General features: G+C 34.6%; 1 protein-coding gene, 1 long non-coding RNA gene and 1 pseudogene across 2 annotated transcripts; all 3 read right to left on the minus strand.

Moving 5' to 3' along the window:
* Window positions 1–1,720: 1,720 nt before the first annotated feature.
* On the minus strand, window positions 1,721–4,202 carry LOC112740276 (uncharacterized). Its single transcript, XR_003171067.2, has 5 exons — window positions 3,921–4,202; window positions 3,528–3,673; window positions 2,409–2,561; window positions 2,210–2,325; window positions 1,721–2,109 (listed from the first exon to the last, which is right to left on the minus strand). It is a non-coding gene; the product is annotated as an uncharacterized lncRNA (long non-coding RNA).
* Window positions 4,203–15,773: 11,571 nt separating this feature from the next.
* On the minus strand, window positions 15,774–17,457 carry LOC140178487 (uncharacterized; annotated as a pseudogene).
* Window positions 17,458–17,549: 92 nt separating this feature from the next.
* Window positions 17,550–18,313, minus strand: LOC140178488 (uncharacterized). The gene is made up of 3 exons (XM_072215583.1): window positions 18,026–18,313; window positions 17,826–17,927; window positions 17,550–17,711 (listed from the first exon to the last, which is right to left on the minus strand). Exons 1-3 carry the CDS (start codon window positions 18,311–18,313, stop codon window positions 17,550–17,552), a joined length of 552 nt encoding a protein of 183 aa, XP_072071684.1.
* Window positions 18,314–21,735: the final 3,422 nt, after the last annotated feature.

A 21,735-nucleotide genomic window follows, 5' to 3' on the forward strand; every position in this document is an offset into this window, starting at 1 on the left:
CTATTCTTTTCGAATATATTATTTTTATATTTTTTAATATAAAATTTCTTTTTTTTCTTCTGATTTTTAAGTTTATTTTCTTTCTCATTTTATATTTTAGATTAGTAATGTAATTATTAAAAAAATATATTTAAAAATAGAAGAAAAAGAAATATTAAAACATCACTATTTAAAAAAAAGAAAGATACGTAAAAAAAAGGAAAATAAAAAATTAAAACATCACTATTAGAAAAAAACTGTTAATATACGTATGAATGGAGTCGGAATTGAAAAATATATATAGATATAAAAATAAAAAATTATTTCATGATTGTAGAATAAAAAATAATCATATATATAAAACGAAATAATTATAACAAAAAATAATTAATATATGTGATTTAGATGTTTTTAATAACTGGTAACATAGAGTTTAACAAAATATAATTAGAGAGAGAGAGAATTATTTAACAAAATTAATATATAAGGTTACGAAAGTCTCATCCAAATTTGACAAGAACAAGACGATTTACATAGAAATGGTTCTCATGGATGATAAGGTAAGTTGATTATTTTTTATTATTCTTTCTAGGTCCAATTTATAAATATTTTTTGTCGTATTTTAAGTTTATTTGATAAGTAAACCCTTGCACGCGAACAAAGACAGTGCGATTTTATAGATTTATAAGTGCTAATAGCCTTTATATTTAATCTGTTTTATAGTGTGAAAATAACTAATATATTTATTGGTGGATTTAACTATTACTATATTATTTATGATCACATTCAGTATATATGTCTGATTTATTGAAAAAAGTAGATTATTAAAACTGATTAATAACTATTTTAGAGTTAATCCAATTAACACTAAATTAAAAAAAATACATAACATGTTACTTTTTTATTAATCAAATTATTATAATTCAAATTAATTTTAAAAAATAATTTAAAATTATAATTTCAATCTTATCACGTGCATGGCACGGGTAATTATACTTGTTATTATATAAAAGTGAGTCTCAAATAAAAGGAATATAATTTAAAGTTATTATCAATATAATTTTATTTTAGAAAAAAATTATTAAATAACACAACTAGAAAATGGCTTAATACAGATAGATTTACAAACAGATTTAGTCTATATTACAAACGAATTTTTGGTTACCGACGAAATTACCGACGGATTTTGTCCCTCTTAAAAGCCTTGTTGAAAATTATTTACCGACGGAATTTTTTCGTCGGAAAATTACTGATAGATTTTTACCAGTTATCGATAGATTTTTCCTCGGTAAATTCTCCCCTCCATTTTCCTGAAACGTTGAACTTTCCGATGGATTTTTCATCGGTAATTACAGACGAATTTTCCGACGAATTTTTCATCGGTAATTATAGACAAATTTTTCGTCGAAAAATCCGTCGGTAATTAGAGCCTTGGAATACCATCCCAAACTCTGAATACAGATAGAAAATTCGTCTGTAAATCCGTCAGTAAGATAAAATATAATCTTTTTTAGATTTTTTCATTGCAAAATAAACCTGTTTTCATACAAAATAAATATAAATTTAAACAAGTTCATTGTATTATCAAATCAAAAGAAAAGTACTATAAACAAGCAAGTCAACATAATTCAAAACATAAACAAAGTATATTGATACATCAACTATAATAATAAATAACAACCATACATCAACAAAGTGTATTGATACATCAACTATGATTCAAAATATAAACTTACTGTATTGTTCAACTATACTACATCAAAAACAAAAGAAGATTCTGTTTTCAAAGTTCCACAGCTCATTGGCAGCGTGCAGAAATTGAATTATGGAAGTGGTTCACCAGTGTAGCCTTTCCTTCGATTCGTGCATATGCCAGGGAAGCAACTTTTTCACTATTAAACTTCTCTCACTTCTTCCCATTAAATGTCTGCAAAATCAAATACTTCTTCCTTCTCAAGTTTATGCCGATGCATGATGGCAGTAATGAATTCATAATAGTCAATGGCCCCAATCTGGACAAACCAGATTTCAGTTCTTCGAAAGTGATTGTGCCGATGCGATTCGTATCCATATTGTTGAACATTTGTTCTAGGCCCTGATTTCTTCCTCTGAAAGATTTTATGCTATCACCTTCCACGTCAAAAGATAAAGTATTTGTCATATCACACACAAGAAATAATATACTATAATCAAGTGATTTTTCACATTTAGAATGGAATTGTAAAGGCACCTTTAAAGCAAGTTTCTTCGTCTTGTTCATTGCTCTGAATTGTTTCATCCTACTTAAAACCGCATTGTCTATAGGCTTGTCAGATGTTTCCCCCACTTCCTTCATCCAAGGGTGTTCTGATTCATATTCATAATGTGAATAACCTTAGTAACCATTATGATACATAGCTAGCTTCATACTGGAAATGAATGAAATTTACCAAGGGTAGCAGAAGCTGTGATGCGTTTCTTAGGTTCATAGGCTAACATTTTCCTGATCAAATCTTTTGCAGCAGCTGAAATAGAAGGCCATGGTGCGCTTTCTAGATCTAATTTCCCTTCCAAGATAGCATCAAAGATCTGCTTCTCAGTTTCTGAAATTGTCCAACAATGATAGTGGTGAGTGAGTCCGAAACAGAGCGACAGAGGAGTCGAAAATAATAAGTATAAAAAGCTTAAATAATAAAGGTAATAATAATAACAATCAATAGTGTAAATCAAAGCAGTGGTAACCAGAGATATATCCAAAGGTATATCCAAATACAAACCTGAACACACAGTCACATTTTAGTATACATTTCTTTCAGCTCAAAAACTGAAAAAGTATTTTACTAGCTTCACATAATTATGCAGAAAATACTTGAAAACAGTAGAATGAGATAGGTACCTACCTGAATAAAATACAGGGCACCATTTATTGAAATATAAACTATATGACACATAAAATAGTTATAAAAAAGTAGTTAATGTAGCTGAAAGTAGAGTTCAAAACACATAAATCATCTCAACCTCTTAGTGCATCTGGAGGGAAGGAAAGTGACTCCGGTAAAGTAGAACAGTTGTTGGATTTTGGACCACAAATTAATGGATTTTCGACAATCTTGGAAGTAAATAATCAATCAAGAAATTAGTACACCATTTTTTTGTTAACTTGAATACAGAGCTAAAGTCAACATTTAACTAGAAACGCTAAATGATCTTACTTTAATGTTCTTGCTGGTATTCTTGGCAAGGAACCACTCAGATTATTGTAGGAGAGGTCTTTACATATATTTTTCAATTCATTACAATTAGTATTCAATTTTATACCTAGAAATCATTAGTTTTATAAGGAAAAGATAACATTAATGCCAAGGTAACAAAGACCTACACAAGTGTTAAACCTTCTATGTTGCTTAAAGACTGAGGACACAGTCCTGTAAAGCTATTATTATTCAACCGCCTAGCACCAACAAGAACACATTAAATGGAGTAAGAAACCAAATTTCATAAGTCCGAATAGAAATAAGTATCAAACACAATACTTTGAACATTTAGAATCTATAATATAAGTAACTTACAAATAATTCAGGTTCTTGAGAGGCCTCCCAAAGAATTTGGTATCTCGCCACTAAAATCGTTATTGGAGAGATCAAGTGTCTGAAGCTTTTCTAGGCTTCCAATTGCTGTAGGAATCTGACCGGAAATTGCATTGTTCTGAAGCAACCTGTACCAATTAAGCATCACTGTAACTGCATCTACTTTGAGTGAATATGCCACTATGTAACAGGTAATTAGGAAGTACTTAAGAGATAAGATTCTCAAGGCAAAAAAGAAAAGGAAATAACAAGTCACAGAATAGCATCATCATCAATCTTTCAGCTATCATTCCTAGTAATTTCCAGCATAATTAACTTGACCAAAGATCAAAATGAAAAAGGGAAGTGGGGAAGAAAATTAAAGAAAAGGTTAACCTTCATAGTTTATGCTAGAAGGAGAAAGAACAGCAGCAGAAATCTCCATCATCAACAGAAGAAGTGATCATAACAGCCATGAAACCAATCTGCTTTGTTCCATGCTGTATTCTCAATTCAATAACAATGCATTCCTCCACACATAACAAAATAAAACCACACGATTACAAATTTTTTAACTATATGGACTTATTTGAAATTTGGTTACTATCCAAACCAAATATTATTCTATCGTATATATGCAGGAGGATTTAAGTAGAGACAAGCTTGCCTTGGTTAGCTTTATCATCAGTAACAAAATTTGCTATTAGTCTATTACTTTTAACCACAAATACAAAAAGCCTTACCCTTGAGCAAAGATGCGGCCAGCACCAAGAGCATTGTGACCAATTTCACTGTTGCCCATGTCATCCTCTGTAGGAAGTCCCACTGCAGTACCATGAGCCCTCACCAATCTCCACCTTTCAGGTGCACCCAACAACAACAAAAACCAACCAACCCCACCATTCATTTCCATTTCTATCTCATCAATAATCATACAAATCCAACACATTCAATAACACCGGAATTTCCAACTAAATAAACTTCAAATCAAGAGAAGGCCTCTCACCTACTGGTGCACGAAAATCGTGATTCACACTTTTCACATCTCCGTACAACTAACCAGCAAGTGCACTGGGTCGTCCAAGTAATAAACCTTACGTGAGTAAGGGTCGATCCCACAGAGATTGTCGGCTTGAAGCAAGCTATGGTCATCTTGTAAATCTCAGTCAGGCGGATTCAAATGGTTATGGGTTTTGATAATTAAAAGATAAATAAAACATAAAATAAAATAAAGTTACTTATGTAGTTCATTGGTGGGAATTTCAGATAAGTGTCTGAAGATGCTTTGTTGCTTCTGAACCTCTGCTTTCCTATTGCCTTTTTCCAACCATACGTGCTCCTTTCCATGGCAAGCTGTAAGATCCTCTCAGTGAAAATGGTCCTCTACAATTTCTGCATGGCTAATCAACTATCGGATTTCTCGTCTCGGATGAAAAATACCAGGTACAGCTACCGCATGGCTAATCATTTGTCAGTTCCCGCTAGCGTCGGAATAGAATCCATTGATCCTTTTGCACACTGTCACTGCACCCAACATTTACAGGTTTGAAGCTCGTCACAGTCATCCCTTCCCGGATCCTACTCGGAATACCACAGACAAGGTTTAGACTTTTCGGATCCCAGAAATACTGCCAATGATTCTAGCCTATACCACGGAGATACTAATCTCACGGACTCGGTCCGTGTATTAGATATCCAAGAGAATATACTCCGGCTGTCGTCCAATGACTACGTTGAACATCATGTAGACCGATTTGTGGTTGTCAGGCACGCGGATCTTGGCTAAGCAAGTAACGAAGATTGGGTGATTGTCACGGGTCACCCCTTCATTCTGACTTAACTGAATTAAGAACAAGAGTATATCTTGGAGAAGAAGTAGGTGTGAATTGAAAGAAAAACAATAGTACTTGCATTAATTCATGAAGAACAGCAGAGCTCCACACCTTAATCTATGGGGTGTAAAAACTCCACCGTTGAAAATACATAAGTGAAAAAGTTATAAGCATGGCCGAATGGCCAGCCTCCAAACGTGAACAATGGCATTAAAAGCTATAAAGATGATCCAAAGATATAAAATAAATCTCTAAAAGTAGTTTTTATACTAAACTAGTAACTTAGGTTTACAGAAAATGAGTAACTAAGTGCAGATAGTGCAGAAATCCACTTCCGGGGCCCACTTGGTGTGTGCTTGGGCTGAGCATTAAAGCTTTCACATGTATAGGCTGTTCCTGGAGTTAAACGCCAGCTTTGGTGCCAATTTGGGCGTTTAACTCCAATTCTGGTGCCGGTTTGGATGTTTTACGCCAAGATATTTTAGGCTGGCTTTGGACGCCAGTTTGGGCTATCAAATCTCAGGCAAAGTATGGACTATTATATATTGTTGGAAAGTTCAAGATGTCTACTTTCCAACGCAATTAAGATCGCATCAATTGGGCTTCTGTAGATCCAGAAAATCCACTTCGAGTGCAGGAGGGTCATAATCTAACAGCATCTGCAGTCCTTTTTCAGCCTCTGAATCAGATTTTTGCTCAGGTCCCTCAATTTCAGCCAGAAAATACCTGAAATTACAGATAAACACACAAACTCATAGTAAAGTCCAGAAATGTGATTTTTGAATAAAAACTAATAAAAATATAATAAAAGTAACTAAAACATATTAAAAATTATGTAAAAATAATGCCAAAAGGGTATAAATTATCCGCTCATCACAACACCAAACTTAAATTGTTGCTTGTCCCCAAGCAACTAAAAATAAAATAGGATAAAAAGAAGAGAATATACAATAAATTCCAAACTTATCAATGAACTTAGTTCCAATCAGATGAGCGGGACTTGTAGCCTTTTTGCTTCTGAACAGTTTTGGCATCTCATTTTATCCTTGAAGTTCAGAATGATTGGCATCCATAGGAATTCAGAATTCAGATAGTGTTATTGATTCTCCTAGTTTAGTATGTTGATTCTTGAACACAGCTACTTTATGAGTCTTGGCCGTGACCCTAAGCACTTTGTTTTCCAGTATTACCACCAGATACATAAATGCCACAGACACGTAACTGGGTGAACATTTTCAGATTGTGACTCAGTTTTGCTAGAGTCCCCAGTTAGAGGTACCCAGAGCTCTTAAGCACACTCTTTTTTGTTTTGGACCACGACTTTAACCACTCAGTCTCAAGCTTTTCACTTGACACCTTCACGCCACAAGCACATGGTTAGGGACAGCTTGATTTAGCCGCTTAGGCCAGAATTTTAGTCCTTTTGGGCCCTCCTATCCATTAATGCTCAAAGTCTTGGATCCTTTTTACCCTTGCCTTTTGGTTTAAAGGGCTATTGGCTTTTTCTGCTTGCTTTTTCTTTTCTTTCTCTTCTTTTTTTTTCTTTAAATTTTTTTCGCCCCTTTTTTTTCATATTTTTTTCGCAAGCTTTTGCTTTTTACTACTTTTTCTTGTTTCAAGAATCAATTTTATGATTTTTCAGATTATCAATAACATTTCTCTTTTTTCATTATTCTTTCAAGAGCCAACAATTTTAACATTCATAAACAACAAATTCAAAAATATGCACTGTTCAAGCATTCATTCAGAAAACAAAAGGTATTGCCACCACATCAAAATAATTAAACTAATTTCAAGATAGAATTCGAAATCATGCACTTCTTGTTCTTTTGCAAATAAAATCATTTTTCATTTAAGAAAGATGAAGGATTCATAGGACATTCATATCTTTAAGACATAGACACTAGACACTAATGATCATGTAATAAAGACACAAACATAGACAAAACATAAAGCATAGAATTCAAAAAACAGAAAAATAAGAACAAGAAAATTAAAGAACGGGTCCACCTTAGTGATGGCGGCTAGTTCTTCCTCTTGAAGATCTTATGGAGTGCTTGAGCTCCTCTATGTCTCTTCCTTGCCTTTGTTGCTCCTTGTTGGAACTCAATTCTCCTAAAGAAGTGTTGAGTTGCTCCCAATAGTTGTTTGGAGGAAAACGCATCCCTTAAGGCATCTCAGGGATTTCTTGATGACGAATTTCCTCATGCTCTTGTTGAGGTCCATGAGTGGGCTCTCTTGTTTGCTCCATCCTCTTTTTAGTGATGGGCTTTTGAGATGAATCTCTCCATCTTTGATGACTCAGAGTTGGAAGCAATTGCCTTCCCTTTCCTTTTTCTAGAGGTTTCTCCGGCCTCAGGTGCCATTAATGGTTATGGAAAAACAAAAAGCAGAGCTTTTTCCACACAAAACTTAAAAGGTTTGCTCGTCCTCGAGCAAAAGAAGAAAGAAAGGAGTAGAAGAAGAAGAAATGGAGGAGATGGAGGGTTGTAGTGGTTTCGGCCAAGGGGGGTAGTGATGTGTATGATGTGTGAAATTAAAGGTGGTGATGAGGGGTATTTATAGGATAGGAGAGAGAGGGAATTCGGTCATGAAGGGGGTGGGTTTGGGAGGGAAATGGTTTGAATTTGAATGGTAAGGTAGGTGGGGTTTATGATGGATAGATGTGAGTGGTGAAGAGGATATGGGGAAGAGGGTAGGATTTGATAGGTGAAGGGTATTTAGGGAAGAGTTATTGATGGGATTGGTCAAGGGTATTTGGGGAAGAGTGTTATGGAAAGGTGTGAAGAGGAGAGAAGAAGAGGTGGGGTAAGTGGGGATCCTATGGGGTCCACAGATCCTGAGGTGTCAAGGAATTCTACTCCATGCACCATTCTGGCGTTCAAACACCCTCTGTGTTCCAATTCTGGCGTTAAACGCCAGCTCTGCTACCTTTCCTGGTGTTAAACGCCAGTCTGCTGCCCCTTTCTGGCATTTAACGCTAGCCAGACATCCTTTTCTGGCGTTAAACGCCAGTCTGTTTGCCATTTCTGGCGTTTAACGCCAACCAGACGCCAAACACCCTTTTCTGGCGTTAAACGCCCATAGTGCTGCCTATTCTAGCGTTTAACGCCCAGAATGCTGCCAGGCTGGGCGTTAAACGCCCATTCTGCTATCCTTACTAGCGTTTAAATGCCAGTAAGCCTGTCCTCCAAGGTGTGCTGTTTTTTATGCTATTTTTCATTTTGCTTTAATTCTACAGCTATTTTTATGACTTCACATTATCATCAACCTAAAGAAAACATAAAATGACAATGGAATATAAATAAATATAATTAAATAACATTGGGTTGCCTCCCAACAAGCGCTTCTTTAATGTCAATAGCTTGACAGTGAGCTCTTAAAGAGCTTCACAGAGACTCAAAGCTTGATGATGGCCTCCCAACACCAAACTTAGAAGTTGAGTGTGGGGGATCTGTTTGACTCTGTATTGAGAGAAGCTTTTCATGCTTCCTCTCCATGGTTACAGAAGAAGATCCTTGAGCCTTAAACACAAGGTAGTCCTCATTCAATTGAAGGACTAACTCTCCTCTGTCTACATCAATCACAGCTCTTGCAGTGGCTAGGAAGGGTCTTCCAAGGATAATGGATTCATCCTCATCCTTCCCAGTGTCTAGGATTATGAAGTCAGCAGGGATGTAAAAGCCTTCAACCTTCACTAAGACATCCTCTACAAGTCCATAAGCCTGTTTTCTTGAATTGTCTGCCATCTCTAGTGAGATTCTTGTAGCTTGTACCTCAAAGATCCCTAGTTTCTCCATTACAAAGAGTGGCATGAGGTTTATACTTGAACCAAGGTCACATAGAGCCTTCTTAAAGGTCATGGTTCCTATGATGCAAGGTATTAAGAACTTTCCGGGATCCGATTTCTTCTGAGGTAATTTCTGTTGAACCAAGGTATTTAGTTCATTGATGAGCAATGGAGGTTCATCCTCCCAAGTCTCATTACCAAATAACTTGGCATTTAGCTTCATGATTGCTCCTAGATACTGAGCAACTTACTCTTCAATAATATTTTCATCTTCTTCAGAGGAAGAATACTCATCAGAGCTCATGAATGGCAACAGTAAGTTCAGTAGAATCTCTATGGTCTCTATATGAGCCTCAGATTCCTTTGGTTCCTCAATAAGGAACTCCTTAGTGGCCAGTGGGTGTCCATTGAGGTCTTCCTCACTGGAAATCACTGCCTCTTCCTCCTCTACAGGTTCAGCCATGTTGGACATATTGATGGCCTTGCAATCTCTCTTTGGATTCTCTTTTGTATTGCTTGGGAGAGTACTAGGAGGGATTTCAGTAACTCTTTTACTCAGTTGACCCACTTGTGCCTCCAAATTTCTGATGGAGGATCTTGTTTCAGTCATGAAACTGAGAGTGGTCTTAGATAGATCAGAGACTATGGTTGCTAAGTCAGAGAGGCTCTGCTTAGAATTCTCTATCTGTTGCTTAGAAGATGATGGAAAAGGCTTGCTATTGCCAAACCTATTTCTCCCACCATTATTATTATTATTAAAGCCTTATTGAGGTTTCTGCTGATCCTTCCATGAGAAATTAGGATGATTCCTCCATGAAGGATTATAGGTGTTTCCATAGGATTCTCCCATGTAATTCACCTCTTCCATTGCAGGATTCTCAGGGTCATAAGCTTTTTTCTCAGAGAAAGCTTCTTTAGTATTGCCGGATGCAGCTTGCATTCCAGTCAGATTATGAGAAATCATATTGACTTGCTGAGTCAATATTTTGTTCTGAGCCAATATTGCATTCAGAGTATCAATCTCAAGAACTCCTTTCTTCTGAGTTGTCCCATTATTCACAGGATTTCTTTCAGAAGTATACATGAACTGGTTATTTGCAACCATTTCAATGAGTTCCTGGGCTTCTGCAGGCATCTTCTTCAGATGAAGAGATCCACCAGCAGAGTGATCCAATGACCTCTTGGACAATTCAGACAAACCATCATAGAATATACATAGGATGCTCCATTCTGAAAGCATGTCAGAAGGACACCTTCTGATCAATTGCTTGTATCTTTCCCAAGTTTCATAGTTGGAATTCCACTCTAAGCTTGCTCAACTTTTAAGGTGGAAAGAATTTGGCCAAGAAAGCATTGACCAACTTTTCCCAAGAGTTCAGGCTTTCTTTAGGTTATGAGTCCAACCATATCCTAGTTCTGTCTCTTACAGCAAAGGGGAAAAGCATAAGCCTGTAGACCTCAGAATTAACCCCATTGGTCTTAACAATGTCACAGATTTGCAAGAATTCAGCTAAGAACTGATGAGGATCTTCCAGTGGAAGTCCATAAAACTTGCAATTCTGCTTCATTAGAGAAACTAATTGAGGCTTAAGCTCAAAGTTGTTTGCTCCAATTGCAGGAATTGAGATGCTTCTTCCATAGAAGTCAGAAGTTATTGCAGTAAAGTCACAAAGCATCTTCCTTGCATCTCCACCATTGTTGTTATTTTCGGCTGCCATGTCTTCTTCTTTTTCGAAAATTTCTGTAAGGTCCTCTCCAGAGTGTTGTGCTTTAGCTTCTCTTAGCTTCCTCTTCAGAGTCCTTTCAGGTTCAGGATCAGCTTCAACAAGAATGTTCTTATCCTTGTTCCTGCTCATATGAAAAAGAAGAGAACAGAAAAGAATAGGAATCCTCTATGTCACAGTATATAGATTCCTTTATGTGAGTAGAAGAATAGAAGAAATAGAATGAAGAAGGGAGAAGAAGAATTCAAACACAGAGAGAGGGAGAGGGTTCGAATTATAAGAAAAAGAGAAGTGTTAGTAAATAAATAAAATAAATAGAAGGAGAGGAGAGAGAGAGTGTATTTGAATTTTAATTTAAAAGAATAGAAAAATATTTTTGTTTTTATTTTAATTATAAGTTAGAATTCAAATTTATTAAAAGAAATAAAATAAAATTAGAGTTTAAAACAATTAGTTAATTAAAAAGAATTTTGAAAAAGTTGTTAGTGATTTTCGAAAATTGGAGGTAGAGAAAAGTAGTTAGGTGATTTTGAAAAAGATGAGAAATAGTAAACTTTTAAAATCAAACAAAAATTCAAGTAGTTAATTGAAAAAGATTTGAAAATTAATTTTGAAAAGATAAGAAGTTAGAAAAATATTTTGAAATTAAATTTTGAAAAAGATATGATTGAAAATCATTTTGAAAAAGATTTGAAAAGGAAATTAAAAAGATTTGATTTTTGAAATTAAAGTTGATTACTTGACTAACAAGAAACTAAAAGATATGATTCTAGAATTTAAAGATTGATCCTTTCTTTTTTATGAGCAAAATAAGGGAAAGATATTATTTTTGATTTTTTTTTAATTTTTAATGAGAGAGAAAAACAACTAAATGATTCAAGACATAAGAAATTAAAATCAAAACAACTAATGCATGCAAGAACACTTTGAATGTCAAGATGAACACCAAGAACACTTTGAAGATCATGATGAACATCAAGAACATATTTTTGAAAATTTTTAAGAAAAGAAAGACATGCAAGACACCAAACTTAGAAATTTTTAAGGCTGAGACACTATGAATTCGAAAAAGCACAAGAAAAACAAGAAAAGACACAAAACAAGAAAATTCAAAGATAAAACAAGGAAAATCATCAAGAACAACTTGAAGATCAAAGAAGAACACAATGCATATATTTTCGAAAATTTTAGAAGCATGCAATTGACACCAAACTTAAAATTTGACATTAAACTCAAACAAGAAACACAAATTTTTTTTGTTTTTTTTATGATTTATTTTTTTTTTGTATTTTTCGAAAATTATTTTAAAAAAGAAAAATAAAGAAATTCAAAATTTTTAATAAGAATTCCAGGATTCCTGTAATGTTAGTCTAAAGTTTCGGTCCAAAAGATTAGACATGGCCAATGGCCAGCCAAGCTTCAGCATAGAATTATGAATGAGAGTCCAAAGGCTCATGCAATGTGATTCTAAAGCTCCGGTCCAAAAGAATTAGACATGGCTAAGTGGCCAACCAAGCTTTAACATAACACATACAAGCATGTCCTTTTTACAATGGAAGGTGGAAACCTCGGTCCAAAATATTAGACATGGCTTAACAGCCAGCCAGGTTTCACCATATCTCATGAAGCTCTAGAATTCATTCTTAAAAATTCTGAAGAATATTTTATTATTATTTTTTTGAATTTTTCGAAAATTAAAAATAAAAAGCTCAAACATAAAATAAAATTACCCAATCTAAGCAACAAGATGAACCGTCAGTTGTCCAAACTCGAACAATCCCCGGCAACGGCGCCAAAAACTTGGTGCACGGAAATTGTGATTCACACTTTTCACATCTCCGTACAACTAACCAGCAAGTGCACTGGATCGTCCAAGTAATAAACCTTACGTGAGTAAAGGTCGATCCCACGGAGATTGTCGGCTTGAAGCAAGCTATGGTCATCTTGTAAATCTCAGTCAGGCGGATTCAAATGGTTATGGGTTTTGATAATTAAAAGATAAATAAAATATAAAATAAAATAAAGTTACTTATGTAGTTCATTGGTGGGAATTTTAGATAAGTGTCTGAAGATACTTTGTTGCTTCTGAACCTCTGCTTTCCTATTGCCTTTTTCCAACCATGCGTGCTCCTTTCCATGGCAAGCTGTAAGATTCTCTCAGTGAAAATGGTCCTCTACAGTTTCTGCACGGCTAATCAACTGTTGGATTTCTCGTCTCGGATGAAAAATACCAGGTACAGCTACCGCATGGCTAATCATCTGTCGGTTCCCGCTAGCGTCGGAATAGAATCCATTGATCCTTTTGCACACTGTCACTGCACCCAACATTCGCAGGTTTGAAGCTCGTCACAGTCATCCCTTCCCGGATTCTACTCGGAATACCACAGACAAGGTTTAGACTTTCCGGATCCCAGGAATGCTGCCAATGATTCTAGCCTATACCACGAAGATACTAATCTCACGGACTCAGTCCGTGTATTAGATATCCAAGAGAATATACTCCGGCTGTCGTCCAATGAGTACGTTGAACATCATGTAGACCGCTTTGTGGTTGTCAGGCACATGGATCTTGGCTAAGCGAGTAACGAAGATTAGGTGATTGTCACGGGTCACCCCTTCATTCTGACTTAACTGAATTAAGAACAAGAGTATATCTTGGAAAAGAAGTAGGCGTGAATTGAAAGAAAAACAATAGTACTTATATTAATTCATGAAGAACAGCAGAACTCCACACCTTAATCTATGGGGTGTAGAAACTCCACCGTTGAAAATACATAAGTGAAAAAGGTCTAGGCATGGCCGAATGGCCAGCCTCCAAACATGAACAATGGCATCAAAAGCTGTAAAGATGATCCAAAGATATAAAATAAATCTCTAAAAGTAGTTTTTATACTAAACTAGTAACTTAGGTTACAGAAAATGAGTAACTAAGTGCAGATAGTGCAGAAATCCACTTTCGGGGCCCATTTGGTGTGTGCTTGGGCTGAGCATTAAAGCTTTCATGTGCATAGGCTGTTCCTGGAGTTAAAGCCAGCTTTGGTGCCAGTTTGGGCGTTTAACTCCAATTCTGGTGCTAGTTTGGGCGTTTTACGCCAAGATGTTTTAGGCTGGCTTTGAACTCCAGTTTGAGCCATCAAATCTCAGGTAAAGTATGAACTATTATATATTTCTGGAAAGCCCAAGTTGTCTACTTTCCAACTCAATTAAGAGAGCACCAATTGGGCTTCTGTAGCTCCAGAAAATCCACTTCGAGTGCAGGAGGATCAGAATCCAGCAGCATCTGCAGTCCTTTTTCAGCCTCTGAATCAGATTTTTGCTCAGGTCCCTCAATTTCAGCCAGAAAATATCTGAAATCACAAAGAAACACATAAACTCATAGTAAAGTCCAAAAATATGATTTTTGAATAAAAACTAATAAAATATAATAAAAAATAACTAAAACATATTAAAAACTATGTAAAAACAATGCCAAAAAGGGTATAAATTATCCGCTCATCACCTACCAATCACAAGGTAACAAAAACCTAGGAATCATAACAATACATGAGCATCAAGTGAATCAAGCAAACGTGTACACCCTGAAAAGGGGGACCAATATTAGATCTTATCATTATATGAATGAATATATCATAATATATGCAAAAAGAAAAAGATTTCAGATTCCACAAAAGGGTGCATATACAATGCAATATCTATATCTATATATCTACCTTTTTGAGGGAATCCATGGTTGGATTTTCAGCAGTGTGGATACAGTTGTATTGATCAGCGTTGGCTTCACCCCATCCATCCAAAACCACCATAGCAACTGGCTTTCCCTTTGGCAGCTTTGGGTGATCAGTCAATTTCCACTTGGCATCTGTGCTTCCCATATTCCTAACACAATAAAAAGAAATCAAATTTTTTTCATTCTCTCTTTAAATTTCAGATCCAAATCAAATAAAATCAATCCAAAACATTTTAGAAACCACCAGTAACAACAACAATAAATGGGTAACATTGTCTATATAAAAGAATTAATAATTATTGCCTTAGAATTTTTTAACAAACCGTAGCAGTATTTTTAGTTAGTAAATGAACAAAAACATAACAAAAAGGAATCTAAAGTCAGAAAGCAGAAGGCCATAAACTATAGAACAATAAAGGAGCACAAAAGCAACCTGATATCTTTGGCAATCACTATATCGCCATTTGCAGCTCCAAGATGTCGTAGAACTACCTCCTCAAGACGACCATCTCTATATGCATGCTGTAATTGAGACATAAAACGCAATTAGGCTGCTTCCAATTTTTAAAAGATGCCTTTTACTCACCAATCAAGCATCAATTTTAACTTGGTTGTAAAAGCAGTACCTTTTCAACTATTTTGAGTTCAAAAAATTTGCATTCATGTACCAATTTCATGTAATAATGTCTCAAATCTAACTAATCAGAAAACAACCTAAAAATCCTATTTTAAACATTTCCCAGCTATTCAGAATCAAAACCTAATCTAATCCTATTTTAACAACCTAAAAATCCACTAATCAGAAAACAAATCTAACTAAACTAATTACTAAAATCAAACTAACTAAACAAAATTAATTGAACTCAACAGAAATTAAAAGGATTTTGAAAACAAAACCTGGTCTCTACGGTTCGAGCAAGGGGAAAGAGAGAGGTGGAACCGCGGCTGACGGAGGAACCGATTTCGGTCACCACGGAGCTAGGACTTGCGCGAAGGTAGCTGCAGCATTGACTGAAGGAGATGATGGCTGTAGCGCTGGAAGAGATAATGGATATAGCCAGAACTGAGGGGGATAAAAGGAGAGAGAGGCGCGGCGGCGGTGGAACTTGAGCTTGCTTTGTTCTGCGAACAAGAAAGAACGAGAGAGACATGGGCTGTGTTCTACTGATTCAGTGTTTAAAAAAGAGGAGAAGAAGGAGAATGTTTAAAAAAGAATATGTACCCTTTGGTCTTTCCTGATCGCTTGTCCCTCACAACTCTCGCCATGTTAAACGAAAGGAATCTTGTGAAGGCCTTCGACAAAACGTCGTCGTTCACCTCGTTCCCTAGGTCGCCGCAGAACAAGCAATGGTCGTTCTCCGGCTACTCGGCCAGTGAGGGATCCTCCCACGTCTGCCCGGTGGCATGGCAGGAAACTGCCTTCCGCTTCGCGTTGGTCTTATGGTCGACGTCGCTGCTGGCTATGGCGGCCTTCACGCTCTCAAGAGCCTTCGGGGTGATGGTCTGGGTGTCGCGCTGGAAGAGTTGCTGAGCGTCGCACTGGAATTGGTGGTGGTGTGACGGTGGAGGAGGATAGTTGCATGCGTCAGCAGCGGGGGCAGCGGCGACGGTGGGAGGAGGGGGATGAGGGGGTGGGGGCATAAGGCGGTTGTTGAAGGTGGAAGGGGGTGGGAAAGTAAGAGGGATCGGAGGAGTAGGTGAATTGAGACGAGGAGGAGGAAGATGAGGAAGCTAAGGCACTACTAGAAATAGGGCTTTTTTGGACGAATTTTGAGACGAAATTGAAATAAATTTCGAACAAATTATAGACAAATTTTTTCTTTCAAACAAAATTGGGACGGATTTTTTTTGTCCCAAAAAGCCTTGTTGCTAATTTAAATTTTGTCTGAAATTTCGTCCGAAATTTTTTTCAGACGATTTTGTGACAGATTTCGAATAGGCATTTATCTGCTAGATTTTTAACTATTATGATGTATTTTAGACAAATTTCAGACAGATTAGCTAACATAAAAATAACGTATTTCAGACAAATTTCAAACAAAAAATATACTTTATTTCAGACAAATTTCTAACGAATTTAGTCAAATATAACAAATTTTTTTCGAACAAATTTTAGACAAATCAAATATTTCTTTTCAATTAAATTTCAGACAAATTTAATTTAAAAGAATTTAAGTATTTGAAACAAATTTCATACAAAACAACCAATTATTTTCGCACAAATTTTCTACAAATTTAATATAATATTTCAAATAATTTTCATACAAAATAATTTGCTATTTAATAGATAAATATTTTAGAAAATAAATTGTATTCGATTTGCTTTCTATATTAAGACCATCATAATCATTTTTTTCATATTACATCATCCAAATTATAAACACATAATAAAATCATGAAAAAGTTAATTACCATAAAAGAGTTAAAAAAATATTTATTATTAAAATACTTTTGTCCATAAATGTAATCAAACTAAAATAAGAAAAAAAATACTTAAACTAAAACAAAGAAAGCCTTTAAAAAGGTCAAATATCATGAATAAAATAAAATGTACTAACTAATTCACCTAAAATTCCTTAATCTAAATCAGAAGAAACATATACTCCAAATATCAATCACTCATGTTATCATCACTAGAGCCTGTCCCAAGCTCATCTTCCGTAGGATCAGACAAGGTTGAAGGAAGTGGGAGATTCAACTTTTTATACAAAGCATGAATTGTCTTTTCAGTAGAACCAATTCTTTTCTGTTGAACTTTTAGTTGACGTCCTTGATCTTTTAACTTGTGCTCAGCATCTTTCAACTTAACCTTTTGCTCTTCATTGATCATTTCTTGCTCTTTTGCTTTTTCTTTCCACATGTGAAGTTCTTGCTCAATATTTAGATTGTCTTTGGATGTCTCTGAACAATTTCTGGAATCCAACTTTGAAGAGAGATCTAAACCAAAAGAACCTAAACCAAAAGCAGCTTTCTTTTTCCCTTTGTCACAACTTCGTTCCAAACAGTATAATCATCTGGTATATCTAGGCCTTCCTTAGATGCCTCAACATCTCCCTCATTATCCAAGGATAAAGCTACTTGAGAAAGTTCTGTCTTTCGCTTTTTGAATTCACCCTACAAAATCAATTCATGTTAATCGCAACTAAATATGCCATGAACAAATACTAACATATAGTGAAAATTAGCAGTTGAAAAAAATAAAAAGAAGAACAAATTAGCATCACATACAATGACTTTCTCAGATCTTTCATCAATCCAACTTTTGTCTTTTTTGGTGTGGCATTTAGTATAAACCTCTTCTAGAGAAGGTTTTACTCCCATAGCTTTCTCCTATAATATAACAGTTTTAATCGATAGGAAAAAAAAGAATAAGAGAACATTGCAAAAATAATAAGAATAAGACTATAAATAAACTATTTTTATCTTACCATTCTGCGTGCATGTTCACCCATAGATATGGAACCACCAGTATGCATAGAACTTCCAGCATTTGATGCTCGATTCACAGTATTTGCTGCTGACCAGTTCTTAAATTTTGAATCTGTAGCAAAATAATGTAATAGTTGACGCCAAACGGGTTCAGGAATATATTTTGGTACATGGTTAGGGTCTTTTGAATAATTGCGTCTCTCCTGATTCATCAACGATCTTAATCGATCACTCCCTTTAATCTCAAAAATTTGACGAATTCTTGCATTGTGTTGAAGTTCCCACATACAATTTTTCTATAAAAGAAAACAAACATATACATTGAATTACCCACTATGTATAATATCCGGATTTAGTTGCCATAGCCTATAGTACACTCATGATTGAGATTGATGAGGAAGATGAATCAAGTTTCACATTATTCTTCAAGATAGGAAGAAAGGATTATAGGCTAGATGGTGATGAGTTAGCCACCATTTGGGAGCTGCCAAATCAAGGTGACTTGTTTCAAGGTGGTAAAACCCCAATTGATGAATGGGGTTATTCAAAGGACAATGCCATGCATTTGTTCAATCTTGTACAAGGAGCTCATTCCAAAATTAGTTGCAATTCAATGAGTGCGGAACATAGAACTTTGTTATATCTAGTCACCTATGTATTGCAACCTAGAATATCCGGGCATGCGAATGTAAATGATGAAGATTTGATTGTCATGTGGGCTATGATGAATGGAATTAAGATTAATTGGCCATACTTTATAATACAACATATGGTTAGGCTCAAGATGAAGGATAGGAATGGTGGATTAGGATTCCTTTGCCTATGGTCTAAAGTCTTTGATTATGTTGGTATTGATGTATCAAATGAGATTACCAAGGAAGTACCACCTCAATCTTGTATCAACACTCATATTCTCAACAAAATGGGAAGAAGAAATGTTGATGAACAAGGTCCTCAAGAGGAAGCTCCTCCACAAGCACCTCAAGCTCAAGAACCACCCTCCTTGGTTGATATAATGAGAGAATTACAATCCATCAACCAAAACATCCAACGGATTGACGTAGAGCATGGTAGGCAGCTTGAAGCACTTAATCGTCGTGTGTGAATTTAAAGTATTTTTTAAAAAACTATAGATTCAAAACTATAGATTCAAAACCGGATGAATAAAGTATAAAATTATTGTACGAACAACTCATAATTTGTGAATTTAATATGATTTAATAACAAAACTCTTTTTATTATTAATAAATTTAAAGTATTTTTTATTCAACAACTTAATAATTTATAGTTCTTCTATGTGTTCCTAATATGTTGTTTTTTCTTATAAAAGAAAAAGATAAACACAACTAAAAAGATAAATTCTTCCTAAACTTTTACAAAAAATATTTATCATTTGTACTCTGCCACTCTCTCCATTTCAAACTTTATCTCAATAGATTCTTAAACATTCTTTTTGGCATATAATATTTTTGGCATAAATTATCTCTAACTTGCTCTCCATTTCAATACATTTCAAGACCTTTTGGCATAAATAAAATAATTTGTGCCACTTGCCAATTCCAATTCAAGTTCAGGAATTTTTACACTTGCAGTATCAGACTAAAAAAAGAAGATAAGCGTGCAAAAGAATGAAGAATTCATATGTAACAATTATTGAGGGACAATTATATTTTTAGGACTCATACCACAGAAAATCAACAGTTGACAATAGATAAGCGTGCAAAAGAATGAAGAATTCATATGTAAGGTACTACATTTTTTTTACAGGTTTATCTACATAAGTATCATAAAAGCAGTTAACACAGTTGAAAACAGAATACATTGATAGCAGGAAAGCCATTTGTGACAAAAGCTCTTAATAAAACCATCAATTTGAAGCTTCGGAAATACAAAACTTATGATTCAGTCTGCTCATAGCAATTATAGTTTCATTGAAGTATCATAATAAATTAATAACAAATCATAAATAAAATAAAATAGACATTTACAATTTTTGAAAGCAAAACTTCAAAAGAATCCAGGGAGCTGGTTTCTCTTTACTGAAAGCAAAACTTCAAAAAAAACACATTCATTCACCATAAGATACGAAACAAAATAAAATAAAATAAAAGCATGTATAGATCGGTGGAGCATTCCTCCTCTATGGAAGACACCCCACTCACCTCTACTTACCAGATTCTTTTCCTTTCTCACGTCAAGAATTAGGGAAGTGCTTTTTCTATGATTCGCTTGTCGGGCAAAACTCTTCTCTTCGCTATCCAGATCCCAGGCTTTAACTACCTGCACGGAAGCCTTCCCTTACTGGCGCGCTAAGACCGGAAGAGGTGGCCACATGCAGGAGGCAGAACGGTGTGAGCAAAGCAGTGTGAGCGACTGGGGTTGTAGCCTTGAGCGCGACGCACGAGCGTGGAGGTTGCCTGAGGTGTGAGGTCCGAGGCTTGCCTAGCGTTCGTCCCGGAAGATCACCGGCGGCCACAAGCAGGAGGCAGAGCACGCAGAAGAAAGTGACCCTAGCTGTGATATGAGAAGGGAGAAGGCACTCTAAATCTGAAATCCCTGGAACCCAAATGGCGGTCTTGATTAAAAATTTTGGATTTTTGGCGCAGGTAAATAAGTGGCTTTAAAATAACTATATATAATAAATTTTAAAATTAATATTATATCTACTTTTTACTATCAATTTTAAAAAAGATAAGATTATAACGAAAATATTTAAAATTAATATTATATCTAAATTTTACTTTTAAATTAAAAAAAAAAGATTATAACGAAAATATCCAAAAATAAGTTATGGAATATTGATTTTTAAAAGATAGATATTTTAAAAAATTATATCTAATATTAATTTTAAAGTATTTGAATTAAATTATGTTTTTAAATTTTGTTACATAATAATCTTAAAAACTAAATATTTAGAAGATCAACATAATTAAATACATATTTTATATTAATGGATAAGATAGATAAGATAAAATAAGATAAGATAATTATTGTCTCAAATTATATAAAGAGGTGTTAAAGACTCCTCAATTATATTACTCATTCCACACACATATACTTTTTAAATATATTCTGTGTTGGAGTATCTTTATAAGTACTCACCCCATCGTTCCAATAAGACAAATTGTCTTAAATCGCAAATTTTCGATCCATCTAACAATCCGTACATAGGTAAAATTTTTTTTAATATCTATCATTATGTGATTTAATGTTTATTATTATAATTTTTCATTATTAATAATTTATTATTTACCGATTAGTTCTTTATTTACTTTATCTTGTTTAGTTGAATTAATAATTTTTAAGATAAAAAGTTATTTGTGTCTTTTTATAAAAAAAAGAATAAAGAATAAAAATTTTTTTAATATCTATCCGAGACAGTTTTTTATACTTTTGTGTCCACTCTTTTACGAAGGACAGTGATGGACACAGGATTTTGAAGGATGGGCATAGACTTTTTTAAAATTTTTAAAATTTTTTTATGTTCACTGAAGTATATTTTTATAATTTTTTACATGAATTTTTATTATTCATTGTTGATATAAATTTTTTTATCATTATTATCGATATATATTTTTTTATAGAATAATATTATTATTTTGTTTGACTTTGTGTAATTTTTACCTTGTGTTTTTAAAATTAGTATATATTTTATTTATTATTATCATTTTTTCATATTATAAATTTCAACACATACATTTAAGTTTTT

Source organism: Arachis hypogaea, chromosome 14, assembly GCF_003086295.3.
Source record: "Arachis hypogaea cultivar Tifrunner chromosome 14, arahy.Tifrunner.gnm2.J5K5, whole genome shotgun sequence".
NCBI classification, from domain to species: Eukaryota; Viridiplantae; Streptophyta; class Magnoliopsida; order Fabales; family Fabaceae; genus Arachis; species Arachis hypogaea.